Source organism: Sander lucioperca, chromosome 4, assembly GCF_008315115.2.
Source record: "Sander lucioperca isolate FBNREF2018 chromosome 4, SLUC_FBN_1.2, whole genome shotgun sequence".
NCBI lineage: Eukaryota > Metazoa > Chordata > Actinopteri > Perciformes > Percidae > Sander > Sander lucioperca.
This window is the reverse complement of record NC_050176.1, coordinates 3965081-3988891: the sequence shown is the minus strand read 5'-3', so window position 1 is coordinate 3988891 and position 23811 is coordinate 3965081. Positions and strand designations below refer to the sequence as shown.

The 23811-nt window shown below is 43.5% G+C and overlaps 1 protein-coding gene across 1 annotated transcript in view; it reads right to left on the bottom strand.

Annotated features, from left to right (window-relative positions):
* Positions 1 to 771: 771 nt before the first annotated feature.
* Positions 772 to 23811, bottom strand: part of LOC116039705 (homeobox protein Hox-B4-like) — a 50716-nt gene continuing 27676 nt past the window's right edge. Inside the window, exon 2 of the mRNA XM_031284670.2 lies at positions 772 to 1402. Coding sequence (XP_031140530.1) covers positions 1186 to 1402 — 217 coding nt within the window. The 3' untranslated portion in view covers positions 772 to 1185. The remainder of the gene's footprint in view (positions 1403 to 23811) is intronic.

Here is a 23811-nt window from a genome sequence, read left to right as displayed (position 1 = left end):
TTTAGTCCCTAGTACGTGTCAAGCTCTAAAAATGCTGGATCGTACACTTCCCATAATGCACGTTTCATGGACTTTCCCTCTCTGGTAAATGCCCTTTCAAATTTCTTTCAAACTCCACGCTTCCAGTTTGTAACACGTGCTTTCTGTCAAATGCATGAAATCTCTAAATGAAAGCTAAAATCAGGGCCAGATTAACCTATTAGGGGGCCTCAGGGCAAAAATGTACTGTTGTTACTGAACCTACCACCCTCTGTGCAATGTGTATGTACCCTGTTGCCTCCAAGCGCCCATAAAGTCTAGTGCAACCAATAGCCGGAATAATAATGAATCTGTGTTAGTTTCCTGGTGATTTGATTTAACACAACTTTATTGAGGAATATGCCCCATGTTGTACAATAAAAACTGAAATCATAAAGCTCTTAAAACAGGAGTGTGACACAAGGCCGAGTTGATATATTCTCTCACAAATATCCACTTAACATGCAGAGAACCTGGGCCCCTGTGGCCCCTCATCACCGATTATTTTTCTTATTTTACACAGAAGCCTTTATACAACTTTCAACCTAATCTCCCACTCTTCCTCAGTGGACCGAGTTTGCTCAGTTTCTTGTCCAGGGTCCTTGCCCTTGCACTGATTTAGCGTTCCCAGAGTTGTTCTATGGGTCCTATGTCCTACACGCCACTCCAGTCATCCTCCACAGGGGCATCTTTAGGAGGTACCTTCAGGAAGGATTTTAGCATTTCCATAAATAGAGACCCTGGTCTACTGAGGCTGCTCTTAGGGAGGCTCTGGTTTCTCTGCCTCTTTCCCGACCGATTTTCCCCTGCGTTGAATGTTTAAGTTTAAAGAGTCAAAATGTAGAATGAGCCCTGGTCTTTGATTCAGAGGGACTGACACATGTTAATATTTCAGATGCGGAACATGTTTCCATTGTAGTTTCTCTGGAACGATCTGAGTGTCACACTAAAATCTACACTTCTTACACTCTTAAAATGAATGCAAACCACTGTGTGTGTGTTTGTTTGTTATGTGTGTGTGTGTGTGTGTGTGTGTGTGCCTCAATGTAGGCTTGACTGAAAGCTTGCCTGAGAGGGGCCTTGAAGTCGACCACATGAGACGCTGCTGATATATAGGAGCGGCCTCCCTCCCGGCTCCTCTGGTGGTGAGACGGCTGGAAGCCAGAGCTACTGTGCAGGCTGATGAGACTCCACGCCTGGAGATAACAGGCAGGAAGGCGCTGCGTGAGGAGGCGGAGGGAGAGAAGGAGGCGGGGGAGGACTACCTCCCTGAGCCCTCAGGACATAGCCGCATCCCACTGCATCCATCCGAGGTGACAGCGAGAGGAGTGGTGGTGTGTGCCGGGCCTTGGGCACGGCACAGGGAGGCTGGGAGGGCGGGAAGCTGAAGGATGAGAAAAGAGAGAGGGTATAGGAGTGAGAGTAGATTTTCTCACTTATTGGCTTGTGTTTATTGTGTGTGTGCGTGTGTGATCATGTGGTGTAAATGTTAAGAGCGGCCTGCAGCCATGCTGACAGAGCACTGCGGGGGGTGATTAGGACTGTGCCATCCATCTCTCAGGCTGACTACAGCATCAGCAGCGGCAGAAGTGGAGGTGGTGGAGAGAGGGAGGGAGGGAGGGAAGGGGCCGTTTGGAAGACATGACGGAAAGAGGGGGGGATTACTAGCCAACACTGATTAGCTGGCAGCTTAACGACACGCTGTGTTTTCCATCTCATCGTCAGCACATGACCCGGGGCTGACTGGGGAAATGAAATGGTATTTTTGATTATTTGTAGAGAGCACGAGAAAGTGGAGTAGGGCTGGTAGCTGGAACATGAATATTCAATTCAGGCAATTACAAGATGTCCTACTTGGAGAGGGATAAGTGATGTGACTCTTTACTGCCGTGCATCTAGTCAGAATAGAATAGCATCGATGTTGATTGCCATTTGTTTTGCACAGGTACAGGGCCGTACAGGTAAATTCAGCTCTAAAAAAAATAAAAAATGAAACTATATAGATATAAAAATATGTAAAGTAGAAGAACACTGTAAAAGAGAAAACCGCTGTAAGATAAATAAAAGTATAATTGCAAAAGTGCACCAGAAACATCCACTATACTTGTGAATATAGACATTATCGCACCTGAGATTTTTCACATTCTGTTATTGCACACTGAATTATTATTTTTTCCACAGCTATTATTGCAGGTGTGGGGTGTGATATGGCCTTCCCACTTTAATGTCCTCTGCAAGTCTGACAGCGGCCGGAAAGAAGCTGCTGTGAAAGCAGGCCTTGCGAGTGGAGATGCTCTCCAGCCTGTGGCGTCTCAGGTTGTATCCTAAGACGTTCCACCTGAACATAGCGTGGGCTGGATGAGGTTTGTCCCCGAGGATGCCCTTTGAAGTGATTTCCTCTCAGCCGGGGTGGTGTTTCCAAACCACATGGTGATTCCACTGGTAAAGGATGCTTTGTATGCCTGGGTGAGGGGCTGGCGGCTAAGTCTGGCCTTCTTCAGCGGTCTGATGAAGTACAACCGCTCCTGTGCGTTTTTGGCCCAGCTCAGGTCTGCAGAGATGTAAAGGCCAAGGAACTTATAGCGGTCACCACGCTGCACTTCTGTTCCCTTGATGTTAAGAGGCTGCGCGGGGGGGCGGGGGGGAGAGGGGGGGGTTTTGTCTATGTTAAGGACCGGGTCTTTGTCCTCCCCTTAGACCCGGTCTGTCTCTGTACCTACCAGAGACCCGATCCTTGCTTGAATGCTGAAATGAATGTTGGGATACCGGTGCTGTATGGTGGTTCATACAAGATCCCATACAATGCATCCTCGGTATAATGGGCGTGTCAAAAACATTTTCGGAAATCTCATTGCAGCCACAGAAGATGACGTTTCACAGGGACACAAAAACACACACACACACACACACACACACACACACACATATATATATATATATATATATATATATATATATATATATATATATAGAACCAACTCCCTGTATGGTGACTAATATCCTTTGATAAGGCCAAGGATGGTCGTATCATCGGCATATGTGGTGATGTTGTTATTATCCTGGGTGGAGACACAGTCATACGTGTACAGAGAAAGGGGTTTATCAGCAGCTTAAAATTATTGGTTTATGAGGATAAATTATTTACTTAAAATTTATTTATTTTTTGTACTTTTCCTATCTAACCTCGGGAGTCCAATATAAAAAAAAATGCAATTAAATGATTTGATTTCTTTTGGTTGTCTGCTAAGAAAGAGTACATCTCTGTCGTGTAAGTGGAATATTTCAAAATGACTTTTTTTTCAATTTTTTGATCCTGTACTTCATTTGGTACGTGATCATCTTGGTCGGGGTTTTTGTAGTGTCCTGCTAAGGCCTGGGCACTGTGTGGTGATCAATAAAACAATCAATCGGATATGCACGGCATAGCCTACTATTTATTATCTTTTTATTAAATCATGGTTTTACAAATGCACAAATTATTCTTTTAAATCAATTTCAGTGTAAATGGAGCAGGAGAGATCTGCACTGCCAGTATCGCACAATCCCAATCCACTTTTCTATTCGTTTTCAGGAATATGAGTCAGTGCATTCAGATGGGCTGTTTTTATAATATGAGTGTTCTGCCATACATTTTATTAAGCCAGAGCCATTCTCTCAGAGATGAATGTGATTTTGGCGTGGTGGTGACAGAGTGTCGTGCTTAGGAGGATGAATGGCAGTGGCGGCTCCGCGTTTTCTGGCTCATTGCTTCGAAATGACTCTCCCAGTGTCATTGTCAGCGAGTGCTGGGAGAGGGAGGATCCTTATCTTTTTTCTTCCCTGCTCTCTCTCTCTCTCGCTCTCTCTCTCTCTTTCTCTCTCTCTCTCTCTCTCTCTCTCTCTCTCTCTCTCTCTCTCTCTCTCTCTCTCTCTCTCTGTCCTTTCTCTCTCCCAGGCCTTCTTTCCATTCCTCTTTCTCTCTGTGTTCTCGAGCAGGGAGCTCCCACGTCACCGCTTCCCCGGAGCTGCTGGAGTGGGGGATGGGAGAGAGGGAGGAGGGAGGAAGGGAGGAAAGGAAGGGAGGAGGAGGGAAGGGAGGGTGAACAGATAGTCTGCCAGACTCGCAGGGAGGTAGTGGAATTCTGAAGGTTGCCACGGTGAGCGAGTCGATCGCATTGAGTCACTTAGCTGCCTCATGCACAAACCCTTTCTCTGCCCTTCACCTGCTAGACAGAGGAGGAAGCCAGCAGTGTGTGTGTGTGTGTGTGTGTGTGTGTGTGTGTGTGTGTGTGTGTGTAGGTGTGTATGTCTGTGTTGTGTACAGTATCAGTAATGTTTACTAGGTCCCGCCTCCCTTAGTTACTGTTGCTATGCCTGTCAAGCTTTCCTTTCTGGCATGGCATGTGTGCAGTTTACAAAAACAGTGATACCACTCAAAATTCATAGTAACTTTGAAACAATGGGTCCTTGATTTCAGACAGAGGTACACAAACTTCTCATTTGTAGCCTGCGGCTGCCGGTTTTGCCAACTGAAAAGACAACTGTCGCTGGCAGATTGTAGCAGCTGCAGCTAGCTAGCTAGCTAGCTAATTGTTGGTTGCGTTTTTTTCCTAATATAACCAGGGTTAAAAATTAACTTTTTCGTCCACCAGCCAAATGGCTAGTGAATGTTCGAATTTTACCAGCCATTCAATAGATTACCATTGTTTCTTTGGCTGGTAAGTGAAGCAAATCTACCAGCCACTTGCATATTTTTACCAGCATTTGGCTGGTGGATGGTGCTAATTTTGAACCCTGAATATAACCCTGTTTTGATATCAGAAAAAAAAACCTTGGAAGCAAAACCAAGATGAAGGCCTGTCCACACGTACACAAGTATTTTTGTAAACAGGGTTTTAACCTCGTTCATTCTACAACATTTGTCGATCAGCCTCGATGCTCTGGTGTCACTTCATTTGTAGACATGTTGTCACCTGCTCAGCCTCCTTCACTTTCACTTTGTAAGCCACACCCACCTCAGCCTGGCGACCAATTAGAAACGATTATGCAGTGACATTCATCTCTCTGTCCAAATAAAAATGCTTCAACACAATTGAAGCGCTGTCAAGAGCATGCCAAACCAACAGGCTGCGTGCGGTATATAATCATAACCCTAAAGCCATGTTGGCCAATCAGAAGCCTAAAAACAAAATGCTGCAATGGTACAGCACTATTCTGGTACCTCATTTGTGACGCCTCACAAAGGAGATAACAGCGAAAATCTCTGACGTTACAAGCCCAAAACTCAGTTTTCCCTGTCTACACGATAACACTAAAAATGGAGTTTATGAACATCTGCACCCATCTTCCATTTTCTGTGACCCAAAACACAGAAAACAATGTGTTCTGAAAAATACCTGTGTGCACGTGTGTTAGACTAGGCCTACATTTATTCTTCATTGGTAGTATTTCCAAGATATATGGGGTACTTTTCCAAAAGAAAAGGTTTTAAAGATGTGGAGTAAACAGCGAGTTTAGCAAACATGTTGTGGGTAAATTCCTCAAATGCAGTTTAGTGCAGGACAGAGCTGATACTCTGATTCTGGCTCCAATGCAGGATGTGCCTGTACCGAATTAGGCTTTTTAAATGTAAACTGCAATGGGCACACCTCACCTTGATCTTGTGCTTTTTAATTCTGAAAGGCTAAAAACCTCCAAACTCTTTGCATACTAAACATAAACCATATGCACACCACTTTATCACGTTGTAACTCCAAAGCTTGACAGACCTGCCTGAGCTATGATTGGAGGGCGGAGGGGTTTAGTGAACCATAAATTACACAGCACTCATAAACAAACTGATGATTTGGAGAACACACACACACACACACACACACACACACACACACACACACACACACACACACACACACACACACACACACACACACGCATGCACACGCACAAACACACACACACACACACACACACACACACACACACACACACGTTTATTATCCGCCCACCAGCAGCAGCAGCAGACAGGAACCAGAGCACATGAGGGCTGCAGTAAGTTGGATTAATGTTCAGTGGAAACTTCACATCTTTGTGTCATAAGGAAGAGCCGCCTCTGTTATTATTGTAGTTTTTCTATCTCACTGTGTGTGTGTTATTATTATTATTATGCTGGTTTAAATATCCTTGTCTTTTCTGTTATGGAGTGCAATAAGTGTGTGATCATAAATTAATATGCATGCATTTGTGTTTGTGTCTGTGCTTGAGAGAGAGCGAGAGAGAGAGAGAGAGAGAGAGAGAGAGAGAGAGAGAGAGAGAGAGAGAGAGAGAGAGACAGAGAGAGAGACAGAGAGAGAGAGAGAGACAGAGAGAGACAGAGAGAGGAGAACCAATGTCATGCAAATTACGAGCTCCGGGCCTGTGTTGAGGGAACAAGGCCATTGATTGGAGTACCTTGCACTGTTGCTGCGTGCCACTCAATGATGTCCTGTGGGGGAGCAAATTTGCTTATTGTGATTGAATTTTAAATTTTTTTAGGGTGCAACGTGGAGTGGGGAGGAGACAGGACTGAATGGAGGGGAACAAGGAGAGAAATGACACAAGGAATCTGAATGTAAATGGCTGCCTCATTGAGAGGGATTTGGAGAGCTGTTTATGGAAAGAGGTTACACTCGTGTTAGTTTTGCACTGGTTTTCAAGAAATGGATTTTTTTTCCAGTACAAAAGGAGACAACACTTATTATAATCTCCTTAAATAATTGGTTATATTTTTCTATTAATAGTCAATTCAAAAGCTAAGACTAGAGATATTCCATCTCTTTTGTCAACAAATCCCATAAAAAACAATTAATTGGGCCTCCTGTCTGTCTGTGTAGCTGAAGCCTGATATATATTATTCATCTGTGCCATGGAGCTCCATAGTTGTCCAAAAGATAAAAACACATCCGTGTACCAGGTGACAGAAGTCACAACATATCAAGTAAAGAGTTTTCTGTAATCATGGTTGACATTCCAGTGGCTGCAGAACAATGCACACTGGAAACCACCTAAAACTCCAGGATTAAAATAGTGGGCTAACGCCATGATAAAAACAGCTACATACAAGCATATGCTGAACAGGATGAATACTGTAAACAAGGATAAAGCACCAGCATGGGATAGTTTTTAACTGATAAACCTGCAACATGAACAAGGTTGATTGAATGTATAGTAGATGTCATAATCTGCTGCATAGATAAGCCTCCTGATTACATCAATGTCGATGCGCCCCTAAAGCTGCTGAGCTTATTGACGTGTGTTGAGTGTCGCTGATTTTATTCATTCATTTTTTGTTTATGGTAAAGACTTTATTTGTATTGTAACAAGAGATGTCTCTGTATGTGATACACTGAAATTACAAAAAAAAAAAAAAATCACATCAGTGAGCCACACTGTTGCACTGCGTGACATGTTCCTTCATTAGAATGAGCATGGCCACTGTACTTTATTTTGAGTCAATCCCACATACACCGCCCTGATCAGAGCCGTATATTAGAGAGAGTTTGGCCAACTCAAATCATGGGCGCCATATTGGATACCATTGTCAGATGACTCTACGGTGTAACCCTATGGGGCGAATATGCTATCTTGAAATAAATCGCTTATTTTCACCATAAACAGGCATATACATGTCATTATCAACGTTTGTCAATATGTAAGAGGCCCTTACAGAAATATTCCAGTGTATGTTTACCTTGTATATCGTAAATGGGCCTCTTAACAAATGCCCATTGTAGTGAGTGACCACATCAGGGGAGCAAGACAAGGGCATTCGCTAACTTACTTGCGCTACAAACACACGATTTCTGTACTTCCAAAAACGTCATGACTAACAACTGGACTCTTAACAAAGTTACTCACAGTCTTTTGACAAAATACACGATAAGACAATGATAATGTGACCGACAGCATACGGGTAAAAAGTGTGTTTTGGTCAGGTGTAAATCGCGGTAGGACAGGACCATAACGTTATCACGCTAGCAATAATAACTTAGTAGTAACCGAGGCAAAGGTATGTATTAATAATATTTGTTGATCTAAATCAACATAAATGACATGCCTGCGTGGTCACAGTATATTACATCTGAGTTACAGATGACAATTGAAGTCAGAGTAGCTTAAATTCAAGTCATGGCTATGGCAAGATCACAAGCATTTCTAAGCATTTAGGTACATGGAGTGCTAGTGAAAAAAGTAACGCTAGCATAAGGCTTGGCTAACTTCAAACTTCATTTCTAAAGCAGTTTTAGAACTTTTTTGCATGGTACACATTAACGATGGTATTACTATATTTGTCCTATGTAATATTTGTTATCATAACTCGAAGAGAGAAATTTACATTGACCTCACACAAAAATGAGTAGTCATTGCAGCCAAACGTGCAACAGTTGGGCATTTTTTCAGTGATTTATGTCATTTTTTAAAATAATTTATTACATTCTTCCACTATTCCCTGCACTATGTCAATGGGAATCAGATGATGGTTGGTATCCAACATCGAGTCCACGAAACACGTGACCACCTCGGAACCAATCGCATAACGGGATAGCTCAGAACATTCAATTCCCTAGTTGGCCAAACTCTCTCTAATATACGGCTCTGGCCCTGATGCTGTAAATACTCACCTATGCACCAAATGTGTATTAATCCACCGCTGGAAATAGTCCCTAACAAATTAACTAATAATTCCTGTTTGAGAAATGTTTGCAGAAAACTACCGTGCCCAGCTGTTTTAGGAAATTACTGAGCCTTTAAAAAAAAATGAAACTCAGTCCTTCCTGAAAAACGTGATTATTTGATCGCATAATTCAATGCATAATCAGCCAAAGTCCGCATATTTATGCGGGGGCCGCATTTTTTCAAATACGCCGCACTTTCGCCACATAAATTACCGATTTCCGCGCAAAATATGCAGGGCTTGCATGATTTCATAATCATTTTCATATTTTTCATCATAATCCCCGCATTTTCGTTGCAAAAAAGTCACATATATCTTAGCAGAAAGTTGAAAAATGTTGCGTTTACTTCACACAAGAGCAGCCATTTTCCCCTGTTGCCATGGGAACGTTATGAAGTGACGTTATGAAGTGACGTTATGAAGTGAAGTAATTACGCGATGTGAACGTCATCGAAAAGCTACAAACCCCACGATGAAGCCATGATGAAACCGCAGTTTTTGCAAGTTCCCGCAATTTCATCGCATAAAATTGCATAAATATCCCGCATATTCCATCGCATTTTTTAAGGAAACGTGCCGCATAATTAAGGATTTTTGCCCGCAATAATCACAAAAAAACTCTGCATTTTTCTGGAAGGACTGGAAACTATATATTTGAAAACCATTTTTAAAGATTTAGGTCTTCAATATAAATGAATGAATGAATGAATGAATGAATGGGCAGGATAGGGAAATCCTTATACACTGTTGCTTTTGGTCTTTTTCTGGGATTTGTCGACAATAGGGAACGTTTGAAATTTTATCCTTTAAAATGTGGTTTCTTTATGCTACTCAATACAAACATCTTGTTGACACTGATTCAACCTTTCTGCGAGGGTTATCAGTGCTATACAGCATCAAAAGCATAGATCTAACACACATGAAGTTGATTCTAAAACATCGATAGACAATAGGGAAGCACCATGAATGGATATTTCAAAGAGGAAATAAAGGACAAAGCAGTGCAGCATTATTTCCCTCTCTCAGTGCCCTTTCTCTGCTGCTGGTATTAATCACCGTTGTTCACAGGCCTGCTCCCATGCCTCTATCCTCCAACACTGTATTCAACTTGACCTTTTCCTTCTCTTGGCTGCCTCCACTCAGCACCCAGGAGCCTTTTGATATGTGGGAACATTTTCTGTGACCAGACATCTTGCACCCTTGGTTACACACTGGAGGAGAGGATGGGGGGGGGGAGGAGAAAGGGTTGGTGGGGAGGGCTGGGTGAGACACAAAGTGTGAGGGAGACAAAAAGAGAGAGTGAGACGGGAAACAAGGGAGAAGAAGAAAGAGAGGAAAATAAAACTCATAGTGCCAGAGATGCTTGCATTTTAACTGGTCTTTTTTGCAAAAATTCCTTCAGGTTTTAGTCTCAAAACATGCTGAAATTAAGAGAATGCGTTAAATAATGAATGAAATTCAAATCACATTCATCTAATACAAAGTTTCTGTAACGATCTGCACATTTCCCTTCCCCAAGAGTCCCTATCTTCATCACATGATATCAAATATTCCACCATTCGCTGTTGAAACGGAGAAGGATGGAGAACCAGAAGCACCGAGAGATCACCCGAGAGAAAATAAAGCATTAGACCTTTTTAAATACACATTAGTGTGAGAGATGGTGAGAAAAATTAGATTTGATTCAGTGGGAGATATTTTAAAATTACACTTGAATTTCATTCGGAGTGAAAGAGCTGCACAGAGATACGAGAGGTGGAGGAGCGGGATTGAAGCATTATCGCCAAATTAGCAGGAGTGGACCTGAGTGAAATTAGATTTGATTCAGAGGCTGAGGGAGGGGGAAAAAAAGTGGAATTATCCCTCAGATCTGTGAAAGGTATTAGGTATGGAGGAGCGAGAGATGGAAAAGAGAAAAGAAAAGAAAAAAACAGGGAGGAGGGTGGGTAAGAATGAGAAGGAATTTTGTAAAAGTAGATGGAGGAAAAAAAGCTGCTTCGCTTTTGGCAGCGACTCTGTTGAATGAGCCGTCCAGCGCTCTCTGCTCACCTCTCCAGCCCTCCTCCCTGTCCTCCCAGTGTGTTAAAGAGCCCATAAATAACTCACAGACTCATCCAAACACACAAAAGACAACAGGACGCTCTCCTGCTGCTGTTTCATTTCAATGCTCTCCAGTCCGTGTGGCTGTATGGCGTCAGTTAGAGGCTGAAAAACATCATTAAAAGCCAATAGCTTCCTTTTGATGCGCACTCCATCCTCCGCCCCCCTGCATTGTTGTGTGTTAATCATGTTAAACAACACAGTGTTTGGCTACAGCACGTTCCCCATAGGCACAGAACAGGTGGCCATTAATGGGGGTCAGGCTCATTTGGGGATCAAAAGCTCGTTAAGGGCGAGTTTAGTGTTTGGTGTTGTCTAAGAACATAAAAAACGGCCATGAGCGTGGAGAGAATGACGAGAATAGACATCTGAGTGAAGACACAAGTGCACAAAAGACTTTACGGGCTGATTAGGAAGGCCAGCTCTGTTCTCGGATGCCCCCTTGACGCCGTGGAGGTGGTGGGAGACAGGAGGACAGTGGCTAAATGATCCTCCATGATGGAGAACTCATCTCAGCCCATGCAGGGCACTCTGAAGACACTGAGCAGCTCCGTCTGCAACAGGCTGCTGCACGCCAAGGAAAGACACACACGCACACGCACACGCACACGCACACACACACACACACACACACACACACACACACACACACACACACACACACACACAAACACACACTCACCAGGACTGATGAACCGTGCAATAATAATGTAACTGTGCATTACTGTAGATCAGTGATGGAGTGCTCGAGTCCTGGACTCAGATTCGAGTCGACTCGAGTCGCTATTCTGCGGACTCATGACTCGACTCAAGGATTTATGAAAACAGACCGGAGCATTCATGAAATAGGATTTGGAAGTTGGATGAAGTTTCGGACTACTTTTATGTATAATAGGCAGTGATGGAGTACTTGAGTTTGGACTCAAACTCAAATCCGACTCCAGTCGCTATATTCTCTGGACTCGTGACTCGACTCAGACTCAAACTTGCATCAAGGTAAAGATGTCTTGGCTCAGACTCTTCTTTGGTGACTCATACTTGGACTTGGACTCAACAGTTGGTGACTTGACTACAACACTGCTGTAGATGCAACTGTTTACTATTTATTCTCTTTACTTATATATATTTCGATATTTGTTTATCTTTAGGGTGTCTTTTTTGTAGGCTTACTTTTCTGCATTATCCCTTGCTGCTGTAACATTGTGAATTTCCCTGTTTTTGTTGTTGGATTAAAAAAAGGATTTTTGTCTAATCTTGAAATACTAAGACGGACACACACACACACACACACACACACACACACACACACACGCACACACACACACACACACACACACACACACACACACACACACACACACACACACACACACACACACCTATACACAGTGGCGACTGAATGCTCTGCCTGTACAAAAGCCAAGTGACGGAGCAGAGTGTGGCTGAGGGGCCGGAGAGGGAGGGCCGTCTGCACATTCAGAACTTAGAAGCCTTGTGCAAGTCCACACAGCCCAGAGAGAGAGAGAGAGAGAGAGAGACAAGAGGCCAATCTGGCAGCGAGAGACAGCAGCACACATTCTCTGGACACACACACACACACACACACACACACACACACACACACACACACACGCGCGCGCACACACACACATAAACACACACACACACACACACACACACACACACACACACACACACACACACACACATTTACCTAACGGACACAGATACACGTGCACATGCTTGTGAGAGCACACACGTGAATTTCAGAGGCAGCCATAAATATGGACAGATAGACACATACACACACACACACACACACACACACACACACACACACACACACACACACACACACACACACACACACACACACACACACACAGGGAGAGAGCGTGGCGTGGGACCAGGAGGTCTTGGCTGTGTCTGCTCCACGTGTCTGAGCTGTCCTTGGGTTTCCGGCCCTCTCAGAGAGCCTGCTGATTTATGAGACGGATCACGGTGTATGTTTGTGTGTGTGTGTGTGCGTGTGTGTGTGTGTGTGTGTGTGTGTGTGTGTGTGTGTGTGTGTGTTTTTTTTCAGGTTGTTTGAGGGAAAGAGATTGTGTGAGATGAATATACTACAGTATACTGTATATAATGCAAAAAGAGTGAATACACAGTATACTTTATGTACTGACATTTCACAGTTTGAGCCATCATTTCTATCAGTTATAACATTATGCACAACTAAGTCATTGCTGAAATTTGGGAACACAGCAACATCGCTACAATAAAGTCTGACAGGACAGGAAATGAGTATGAAGGTAAATATGGTGCAAAATGGGAGTGCTTGTAGAATACGTTGTAAAAACTTGCAGAACCAAAAAATCTGAACTTGTATGTTAAAATTTGACCTTGTAAAAAAATATTCACACACATGTGATCTGAAAAAGTTGCAAAAGTCGAGGCGCGCAGATTCACCACTTCGTGATGCAAGAGAGCACGTGTGTGAAGTTGCAGTGACAGATTCCAGAGGTTGTAATCACTGAGTTGTGGTTGTGATGGAAAATGAACCAGAGTAAAAAAAAAGTATACGAGTAAATGTTGCATTACAAGTTTGCAGCTGTCACTGTGTTCATGTAATAATCAATCTATACATTTGTGAATATTTTTTCTGTGACTTCACATTTAGAAAACAGGTGTGTGAATATTTTATTCAAATTTCAACTTACAAATTCAGATTCTTTTACAAGCTCTATGTGTTTGTTTTCTTTGTGTGACTTTAAATTCAGATCACATGTGTGTGAATATTTTTTACAAGTGCAAAATTTAACATACAAGTTCAGATTTTTTGTTCTGCAAGTTCTCACATCGTATTCTACAAGCGCTCACATTTTGCACCATATTTACCTGAGTGGTCAGAGGATCAGACATCTTGTACATAGCCTAGCCAGAAGTTTAGTAGGATTACATAAACCACTTTGTTCTGAGGTAAAATCAAAAGCACGCACAACCAAAATGTGTGTAATTCCCCCCCCCCCCATAGAAAAAACTGCAGTAAGTACAATAGGGAAAGGTTTTACTAGGAAGATGGTGTGTAAACTGTGATGTATGATTACAACAGACAATTTGGGTAATCATTTGACTATTTGCCTTCATTCCAAATACAGTACGTTTGCCTAACCTGGTAATTTGTTTAAAACCTGTGATCAATACAATGATGTAATTCCAATTTTGGAACGAGGGACGAAACAAAAATAAAAATAAGACCCAAGTTGTAATAAAGCGGAATTATCCTTTACAGAGAGTGTCCGCCCATGCACTGCGAAAGGGCTGATATGTATCATCAAAATGTCAAAGTGTCTGCTGTGAGGACTGTCGTTAATATCTTATGAGTAAAGGCTGCGAGACAGCTTGTAACCTAAATCCAACAGTGGTTTCTATCATGCAAGTAAACTATTCTGTCAGATTTTAAAATAACATGCATCAGCTATCAGCAGGGGATTTTATTTTTCATATACTGTATACAATAAAACTAATGAAAAACAGCAAATTAGGCTTCTGTTCTGCATTACAGAAAAAAACACATTCTGCCAAAGCTTTTACTTTGAACCAGCTTTTTAGTGTACTGAATCTCTCCCAAACGGCCTGCACGCCCAGAAGCTTAGGACAGACTAGGCGCTACTTAATTTGTGTGCCGTGGCTTTCTCTTTGATATACTATTTCTCATGTGCAGCATGTGTCAGTGGGAATCTTTCTCTCATTTGCATACAGTAAAATTAAAATATATTCTTTTTTCCTCCGTTGCTTACAGAATAATTAAAATGAACAACTATTTGCACAAGAGTGTAATGTGTGCTGTGTTCATCTAAATAATATGTGTGTTTGGAAATGCGTGGAACAACTGTGTGTGTGTGTGTGTGTGTGTGACCATATGTTGTTAGTATTTTTCCACAAGGGGTTTACATCTACATTCAGGTCTCTCTCTCTCTCTCTCTCTCTCTCTCTCTCACACACGCACAGAGGCCTGCAGAGGGAGAAATGGGGTGAGACGAGAGAGGAGCAGTGAAGCGTGAATTATGGATTTTTGAAGGATTTCCCACTGCTGCAGGAGTGTGTATATACTGAGAGAAAGAGAGAGAGAGAGAGAGAGAGAGAGAGAGAGAGAGAGAGAGAGAGAGAGAGAGGTTAAGCCAGAGAATGAGGGGGGGACAGAAAAAAAGAGAAAGACAGTGGGGAAGTGGAAAGAAAGCAAATGTCCATGCAGGTTGAAAAAACCTGGAAGGGAAAAGCGATCCTGTATATTTGCTTTAGGGAGCTCTGGGGCAAGGTAAGCGAGAGTGGGGAGGTGAGGGCAGGCATGCCTGACCAGTTCAACACCTTTTTTTCCACAACTTGGACTTTCTCTTGCGCTGTCTTTTTCCCCCTCAGGCCACTGTGTGAAACGAAGCGGAGTCAGATGGTGAATGCTTAACCATGTGTGGCAGCGGATCAAAACATTTTTCTGGTGGACGCGCTTTAACACGAGCAGTAAAAATCTGGATAGCTGATAACCTCCACACACACACACACACACACACACACACACACGCACACATGCACATCTGAGGTGTTACCGGTTACAGATAAGATTTAGTGCCATGTGTTAACTGCCAATCTAAACACATTCCAATCTTCTCTGTTGTTCTCATCTCCTTCACTTTTCTGTATTATTTTCTACTTTTCAGCAACCGCACCTTCCAAACATGCACGCACACGCAGGCACACACACACACACACACACACACACACACACACACACACACACACACACACACACACATTATGGGTGGCATATATAGGCAGCGCTAGCCATATAGCCAGCCATATAGCCAGTCGTGCCGGTAGCTACATTGTCTGAATTGCCAGTTGCGGTGTTTCGGTTTAACGAGTGACCGTGTTGTAACGCATGACTGAGGTCAGCAAACTCTTTTGGGTGTTTTAGGTCTCAGCTGAAGACCTATCTCCACTAAATGTCTTTGTGCTTGAGCCATGTGCTCTATTTAGAGTAGTGATGCCTCTAGTTGTTCTGTGGTAATGTTTGTGTTGTATTTGTCTTTTGTTTTTTAACCCTTTTAAAGCACTTTGTAACCTAGGTTTTGAAAGGTGCTATAGAAATAAAACTGGTTGCTCACCGTGACGGCAGCAGCTGTTGAAAACACACAAAAAAAACATGTAGGCGATCTTGTAAAAGCCTTTAATTTTACTTTAATCAATTTTAAATACATACTCATTTGTTTTTTTTATCTTCTACACCAACCATTTATGTATTTATGTTACTACGAGCAACTACAGACACATTTGGCTGAAAGTCACCAGTTAACACAGTCACTGGTTAAACTGAAACGGGAGCGTGCCTATGTTCCCACAGCCCTATGCTCCCACATTTCTAAGATTTTTTTTCTTCAAAATTAGGCCCTAGTTCCCACAGTCCTATGTTCCCACAGCCCTATGCTCCCACATTTCTAAGATGTTTTTCAAAATTAGGCCCTATGTTCCCACAGTTCTTCTAAGAAATGTGGGAACATAGGGCTGTGGGAACATAGGGCCTAATTTTCAGTGAAAAAAAAAATTCTTAGGAATGTGGGAACATAGGGCTATGGGACCATTGGGATGTGGGAACATAGGGCTGTGGGACCATTGGGATGTGGGAACATAGGGCTGTGGGACCATTGGGATGTGGGAACATAGGGCTGTGGGACCATTGGGCTGTGGAAACATAGGGCTGACCCCACTGAAACACCAGCATGCTGGGTGCCGTAAAACACAGAGCATGAGCGTCTTTAACTGACGCTCACGTTCATTAGTTGCAAACGGATACGCTCAGTTCACCGTTCACCAAAAACAGCAACACTGTTGCTCTGTGTCATTTTGAACTCTGGGTAAAGCCAGGCTAGCTGTTTCCCCCTGCTTCCAGTCTTTATGCTAAGCAAAGCTAATTGCCACACAGCTACTGATTGATATATATCTGCTCTCAATCTCAAAAAGCAAACAAACACTGTATTTCCCAAAATGTTAAACTGTGATTCTGCGTGACGTCCCTGGTGCAGAAATGAGCTGTGGGCCTCTGCGACCCTGTGTATCCTGTGATCTTAAAGTAAACAATTTAAGCACTACTTCTTTGTTTCTCAAATGTGAGGACTGGGCTTGCATTGGCTAACTGGAATGAGCTGTTTCATTCATGCTTTACAATTACAGGCTCGTTCATCGGCTGTGTGACTACCAGCCAACATGCAGTTATATTCATTAAGGTGTATAGCACTAGCCTGGTCCTACCAGACTCTGGTACATTTCATTTGTACAGAGAGTCTGGCCTCTCTCCATTGACAAGTGTTAACTTCCTTGAAGGAGGGTACTCTGTTGAAGTTTAAAACTATTGGATCTGCCCAGAGCCACTCTGGTAGCCTGGCTCCGCCCTCCTACGTACTGTCTGGTAGGACCAGGCTAACAAAAGGGGAGACGACAACAACTATCGGCTTAGCATCGCTAGCGTTAGCCTTAGCCAACTCCTTCACCACTAACGGAGTGAGCTGGAAAATCAAACTGTTCCCGAACCCCGTGGGGAGGAGGGCCACAACATCATGGCCACCAACAAAACTCAGCAAAGATTGTTCTTGCTCGGGCTTTAACTTCTGGATATTCAGCAGCATTGCCACAACGGACCGCATCTTTCTCCGCCTCCCTTTACGGAACTATAACTCAAACTAGCGCACGTCACGACCTCAACGTCATCGTTCTCAGCCACTCCCTCTGTTCACTGATTGGACCGCCAAATATTTGGCCAGAGAAAACCCAAGACTATACCGCAAACCCAGACGGAGTACTGAAGGAAAATGAAAATTGAGCGGAAGTACATAGGAGGGCGGAGCCAGGCTAGTATAGCACAGCCATTAGCACCTGATTCTACGTATCACTATTAAGGCCCGTCCACATCAAAAATGATAACTACAACCACAACTATAACTATAACTGTAACTATAACTATAACTATAACTATAACGATGTGAGCATCCATACTGCTGAATGATAACGTTCCGTTCTGAGCTCCAGAGAGCCGGGGATCAGAGCAGGCGGGCGGGTGTCAGATCTATGGATGTATTAAGAGAATCAGATCAGATATGCATGTGCAGAGCACCGGACCAAAAACACAGACAATAACATCTAAAACAAAGGTTCACTCACAGTGAATCTGAATTCACAGTGGTTTCTGTGACATGAGAAATAGTTTCAAAGTAGTCTACTGATGTTTAAAATACACAGAGCTGAAGGATCACAGCCCTGCAGCGATTGGAAAAGCCACGCCACTGACCACCTGTGTAAAACACATCTCTCTGCAAGGTGTCTCTCTCTCTCTGCCGTGCTGTGTTTTAAATTTAGATGGATTTTGTGTTTTTTATCATTCATCAAATCGCTCTGAAAGTGATGCTGGTGTGAACTACGCCCTCAACTTGAGATGGAATGATTTTTAAAACTATATAAGTTATCGTTATAGTTATTGTTCTTGGTGTGGACGGCCCTTTCCTCTGATATGCTAATGCTGCTGCAACCATCTCCACTACCCCAATCTCCTCCTTGTGTGCTATTTCTTGTCGGTATTTACTTAGATTTAATGTTCATATGTGTGTTTATTAAAGGGGGATTTGCCTTCTCAGCACAATCCTCGCAGTTGCTTGAATTCTTTAAGAGCTCCCTCAAAGAGCCAGATCTAACTGTACAACTGTGGTCAATGGTCGATGTCTCTGAATGAACTTTAGGTTTTGGACTGTTGGACAGATGCCTGCTATGCCAACAGTAGTTGTATTTCTGGAATATGGCTTGATTTCGCCACAGTGTTGGCCAGTGTCTTGAAACCTGTTAGCAGACAAAAAAATTGCAACACAGACCTTGTAAAGATATATTCCTCTGGTGATTATGTCACTGTCAGCAGGTGCTGTGTCATTTTTGCCAATAGTGCTTTAGTAATGACAGCACACACACACACACACACACACACACACACACACACACACACACACACACACACACACACACACACACACACACACACACATACATGAACAATGTTAGTTCTGTTAACAAAGCTCAACTGACAAAGTGTGTCACTGTTTCCCACAACTGATCCAATGTCTCTCTCTCACAAACACACACACACACACACACACACACACACACACACACACACACACACACACACACACACACACACACACGGGCTTAAGCTGTTTGTCTATGTAATGACCATGTAGTGGGACCTAAGGGAAGATGTGACTAAAGTGTCCTGGACCTTGTGACACTTTGTCCTGGGGGCATTTAGTTTCTCTTAATGTCTTTTATCAGAATCAGAATCAATTTTATTGACCAACTGTGCTTTTGCATACAGGGAATTTGACTCCAGTTTTCAGCAGCTTCAACGACATATTAGCAACAACTAATCTCTACAGTTAAAATGACATTTGATAATTATACATAAAAATAACAATGACAAAAACTGTATATAACAGAAACAGAACAGCAAACGGTTATACAGATGGTGTACAGTAAACCATCTGTGTTCTTTTTTTAGTCCCACCCCAACTATCATAGACAAAATATTCGTTGTCTCGTGAGTCCTTGTTGTTTGTGTGTGTGTGTGTGTGTGTGTGTGTGTGTGTGTGTGTGTGTGTGTGTGTGTGTGTGTGTGTGTGTGTGTGTGTGTGTGTGTGCGTGTTTGTGTGTTGTGTGTAGCAGGTAGAACGCTCAGTGGAGCGAGCAGAGAGTAAGCACAGGTCTGGATCAAACTGGCCCGAGGCAACGTTAAAACGCACTGAGCAGAGTCATCAACGGCAGCCTTCACACTGGATGAGTCCCCAGCTCTACTGAGGCTCTCCAGAGAAGAGTGTGTGGTTTGTGTTTGTGCCGGTGTGTAGTGCAGAATAATAATCATAGCCCCTTAGATACACTTCAAACTCAGCCAGACGTGACATCTCTAAACCACAGAGAAAAGTGTGTTGATGTGTGCGTCTGACTGTGTGTGCATCTAACTGTGTAACCGGACATGATGGGGGAGGTGGAGAGGAGTGTGAGTTGTGTTCAACGTCTCTGTCAGAGCCCCTAGGAGAGACAGACTGTACTCACAGCTGGGGAAAACATCGGACAGGTGTGCATGTGTGTGTGTGTGTGTGTGTGTATGTGTGTGTGCGTGTACGCCCATGTGTGTGATTCACATGCATCCTCCCTTCGTCCTCTCTGCTTTGTTTACTTCTCTCGCTGGACCAACACATCATCCAGAAAGCTGGAGCCACATGACTCTGCTGGTTGGAGTCCACAGCGAGTCAACACTGACGGTTATGTAAAGCTCATGTGCAGCGGCTCCTTATCTCAATCATTCTGCTGTGTTAAAAGTTTTATCTCAAAGTTGCACCCCGCCTCATTCTGATGCTGTGAACAGATCTGCTGACTGCACATACTTGTTTGGAGGTGTAAAGGTGAATAATGTGGTGGGAATTCGGAGACAGGAAGACAGCAGTGTGTTACCCTAATGCGATACTTTATTGATCATACTGGGGACATTTATCACATATGGAATGTAATTTCACAATAAGAAATATTCACATATTGGAACATTTCGGTTTTTGGGACGTTTTACACATGATAAATTCCCATGATATAGGCACATGCGAAATTCACTGATGCAACAAGCTGAAACACAATCCGACCTATTACTTTGTAAAGTTTCACAAAAGACATTGTGACATGTCACAGTAGGAAAAGCACAGGTGTACATAATAAAAAAGAATAATGGCCAAATTCTATTTAACTGCTTCAGTTTTAGGGTCTTGGATATTAGTATTAGTATTAGTATAATATATTCATGTAGAAATCTGTGTATTAGGAGTTAGTGGAAATCCGATCTGGTTTTTGTGAAACTTCACAGTTTACATCATTATTCGACAGCATTTTGAAAGGTCAGGTCTGATACTGTCAACAATATAATTTACTACTTAAAGGGGTTATTAGCATACTAATGTTAATTCTGTCAGTTAGCTAATTTAGTTAAATAACAGTATACAACAGTTACCCCTGGCAGATAATATGTGTAAATATTTTGTAACAACTAATCTCTACATAGTAACTAGTGTGTGTGGTGCAACCCATTTTAATTGTGATGTGAAAATCTACACATTATAACTTGGATAAGATTGAGCTTAGGAACAGCTGGTGCAACCGGCTCCTGGTATTGTGCATAGCCTACTGCCTCACTGGGACTTACTGCCTCACTGGCACATACTGACTCACTGGGACATACTGCCTCACTGGGACTTACTGCCTCACTGGCACATACTGACTCACTGGGACATACTGCCTCACTGGGACTTACTGCCTCACTGGGACTTACTGACTCACTGGGACATACTGCCTCACTGGGACTTACTGCCTCACTGGGACTTACTGCCTCACTGGGACTTACTGACTCACTGGGACATACTGCCTCACTGGGACATACTGCCTCACTGGGACATACTGCCTCACTGGGACTTACTGCCTCACTGGCACATACTGACTCACTGGGACTTACTGCCTCACTGGCACATACTGACTCACTGGGACATACTGCCTCACTGGGACATACTGCCTCACTGGGACTTACTGACTCACTGGGACATACTGCCTCACTGGGACATACTGCTTCACTGGGACATACTGCCTCACTGGGACATACTGCCTCACTGGGACATAGTGCCTCACTGGCACATACTGCCTCACTGGGACATACTGCTTCACTGGGACATACTGCCTCACTGGAACATAGTGCCTCACTGGGACATACTGCCTCACTGGGACATACTGCCTCACTAGGACATACTGCCTCACTGGGACTTACTGCCTCACTGGCACATACTGACTCACTGGGACATACTGCCTCACTGGGACTTACTGACTCACTGGGACATACTGCCTCACTGGGACATACTGCCTCACTGGCACATACTGACTCACTGGGACATACTGCCTCACTGGGACTTACTGCCTCACTGGGACATACTGACTCACTGGGACATACTGCCTCACTGGGACTTACTGCCTCACTGGCACATACTGACTCACTGGGACATACTGCCTCACTGGGACATACTGCCTCACTGGGACTTACTGACTCACTGGGACATACTGCCTCACTGGGACATACTGCTTCACTGGGACATACTGCCTCACTGGGACATACTGCCTCACTGGGACATAGTGCCTCACTGGCACATACTGCCTCACTGGGACATACTGCTTCACTGGGACATACTGCCTCACTGGAACATAGTGCCTCACTGGGACATACTGCCTCACTGGGACATACTGCCTCACTAGGACATACTGCCTCACTGGGACATACTGCCTCACTAGGACATACTGCCTCACTGGGACTTACTGCCTCACTGGGACATACTGCCTCACTGGGACATATTGCCTCACTGGGACATACTGCCTCTACTAACTCTATTTTGGTCCCTATCATCTGGCTCTACAAAATGCTCCACCCAGTTCACCAGCTGGTCACTAACATAGTTTGTCTTCCATTTGGTGCTGTGCTTGCAGCGTTGGTTTATCATAGCATGTTTGGACACAAATAAAAACTGCTGCTGCAGCAGGAAACAAGGCTGATTAGAGTGGAGTTTGCCCGTTAACAAAACAATGCAGCTAAAAGAGGCCACAAAGCTTTGTAGAGTCGCTATGAGCAACACAACACACATAGTCAATAGATCACCTTGTATCTCCATATTTCATAAATTTATGCTATTGGTCGCTCTTTATGTCTGTCTGTAGTTTTTTTTATTAATATTTAAGCAGTGATACGACAATTTCATCTCACTTTTTGGAAGGTAAATAGCTCATTAAAATGTTTTCAAATTGACTTTTTTTCATTTCCTGAAAAACAGGATTTGGACATTCAAAGTTTTTACCCGAGAGTGACGATATGAAGCTTTAACTTTTGCTTGTTAGGTACCAGGATGTTTTTTTTCACATGAATGCAGCTGACTTTTGGACTTGATGTAAACACACCACTGTGCCCAGTGACAGTGAGGCATCTGGTTAAAGGACAATCCTCCTACTCACTGTAGCACTGCACAAATAAACACTGCATGCTCAGTGGGAAATCACACTCAAACACATAAACATACCCTCCATATTGTGGTCAGTGCAGAATCATGTGTGCACTCTCACACACTTGTTTTCCGAAACAACACTTATGTGTGAAGGGAGTCCTGTTTGACTTCACTATTCATCCATTCTCTTCATCACATTTATTTCTCTTTTCCTCTTTATCCCTTCATCGCTGTTTGGTGATGACTCAGAGGAGCGGTGAGTCACCGCATCCTCCAGGTCTCACAAACACACACACACACACACACACACACACACACACACACACACACACACACACACACACACACACATACACACACACACACACACACACACACACACACACACACACACACACACACACACACACACAGAGTCACACCACCTTTAACACTCTTCTTTTCTCTTTACTGGAAGCAGGGTCCACTTTTCAATCCGAGAAATTTTTTTGTTTTCCTTCCCTGGTTCCCTTTGCTCCCCCGGACTCTCTGGGGTGCTGTGTATGTTTGTGTGTGCACATTACACATTACTCTGTGTGTGTATGTGATAATTAAAGTAGGGAGGAGAGCTTTGGAGGAAAGAGTGAGCTGCCAAAGGCTGTTGCATAAAGTAAACAGGCAGACGCACTGCAAACTTCCACCTTCTACCATGTTTTATCCCGCTGCAGAGGCAGAGCGAGACCGAGTCAAGACCAAGACCAAGACTAAGACCAAGGCAGGGCGAGCCTGAGTCATGACCAAGACCAAGACCAAGGCAGGGCAAGACCGAGTCAAGACCAAGACCAAAGCAGGGCGAGACCGAGTCAAGACTAAGACCAAGACCAAGGCAGAGCAAGAACAAGACCAAGACAAAGACCAAGGTAGGGC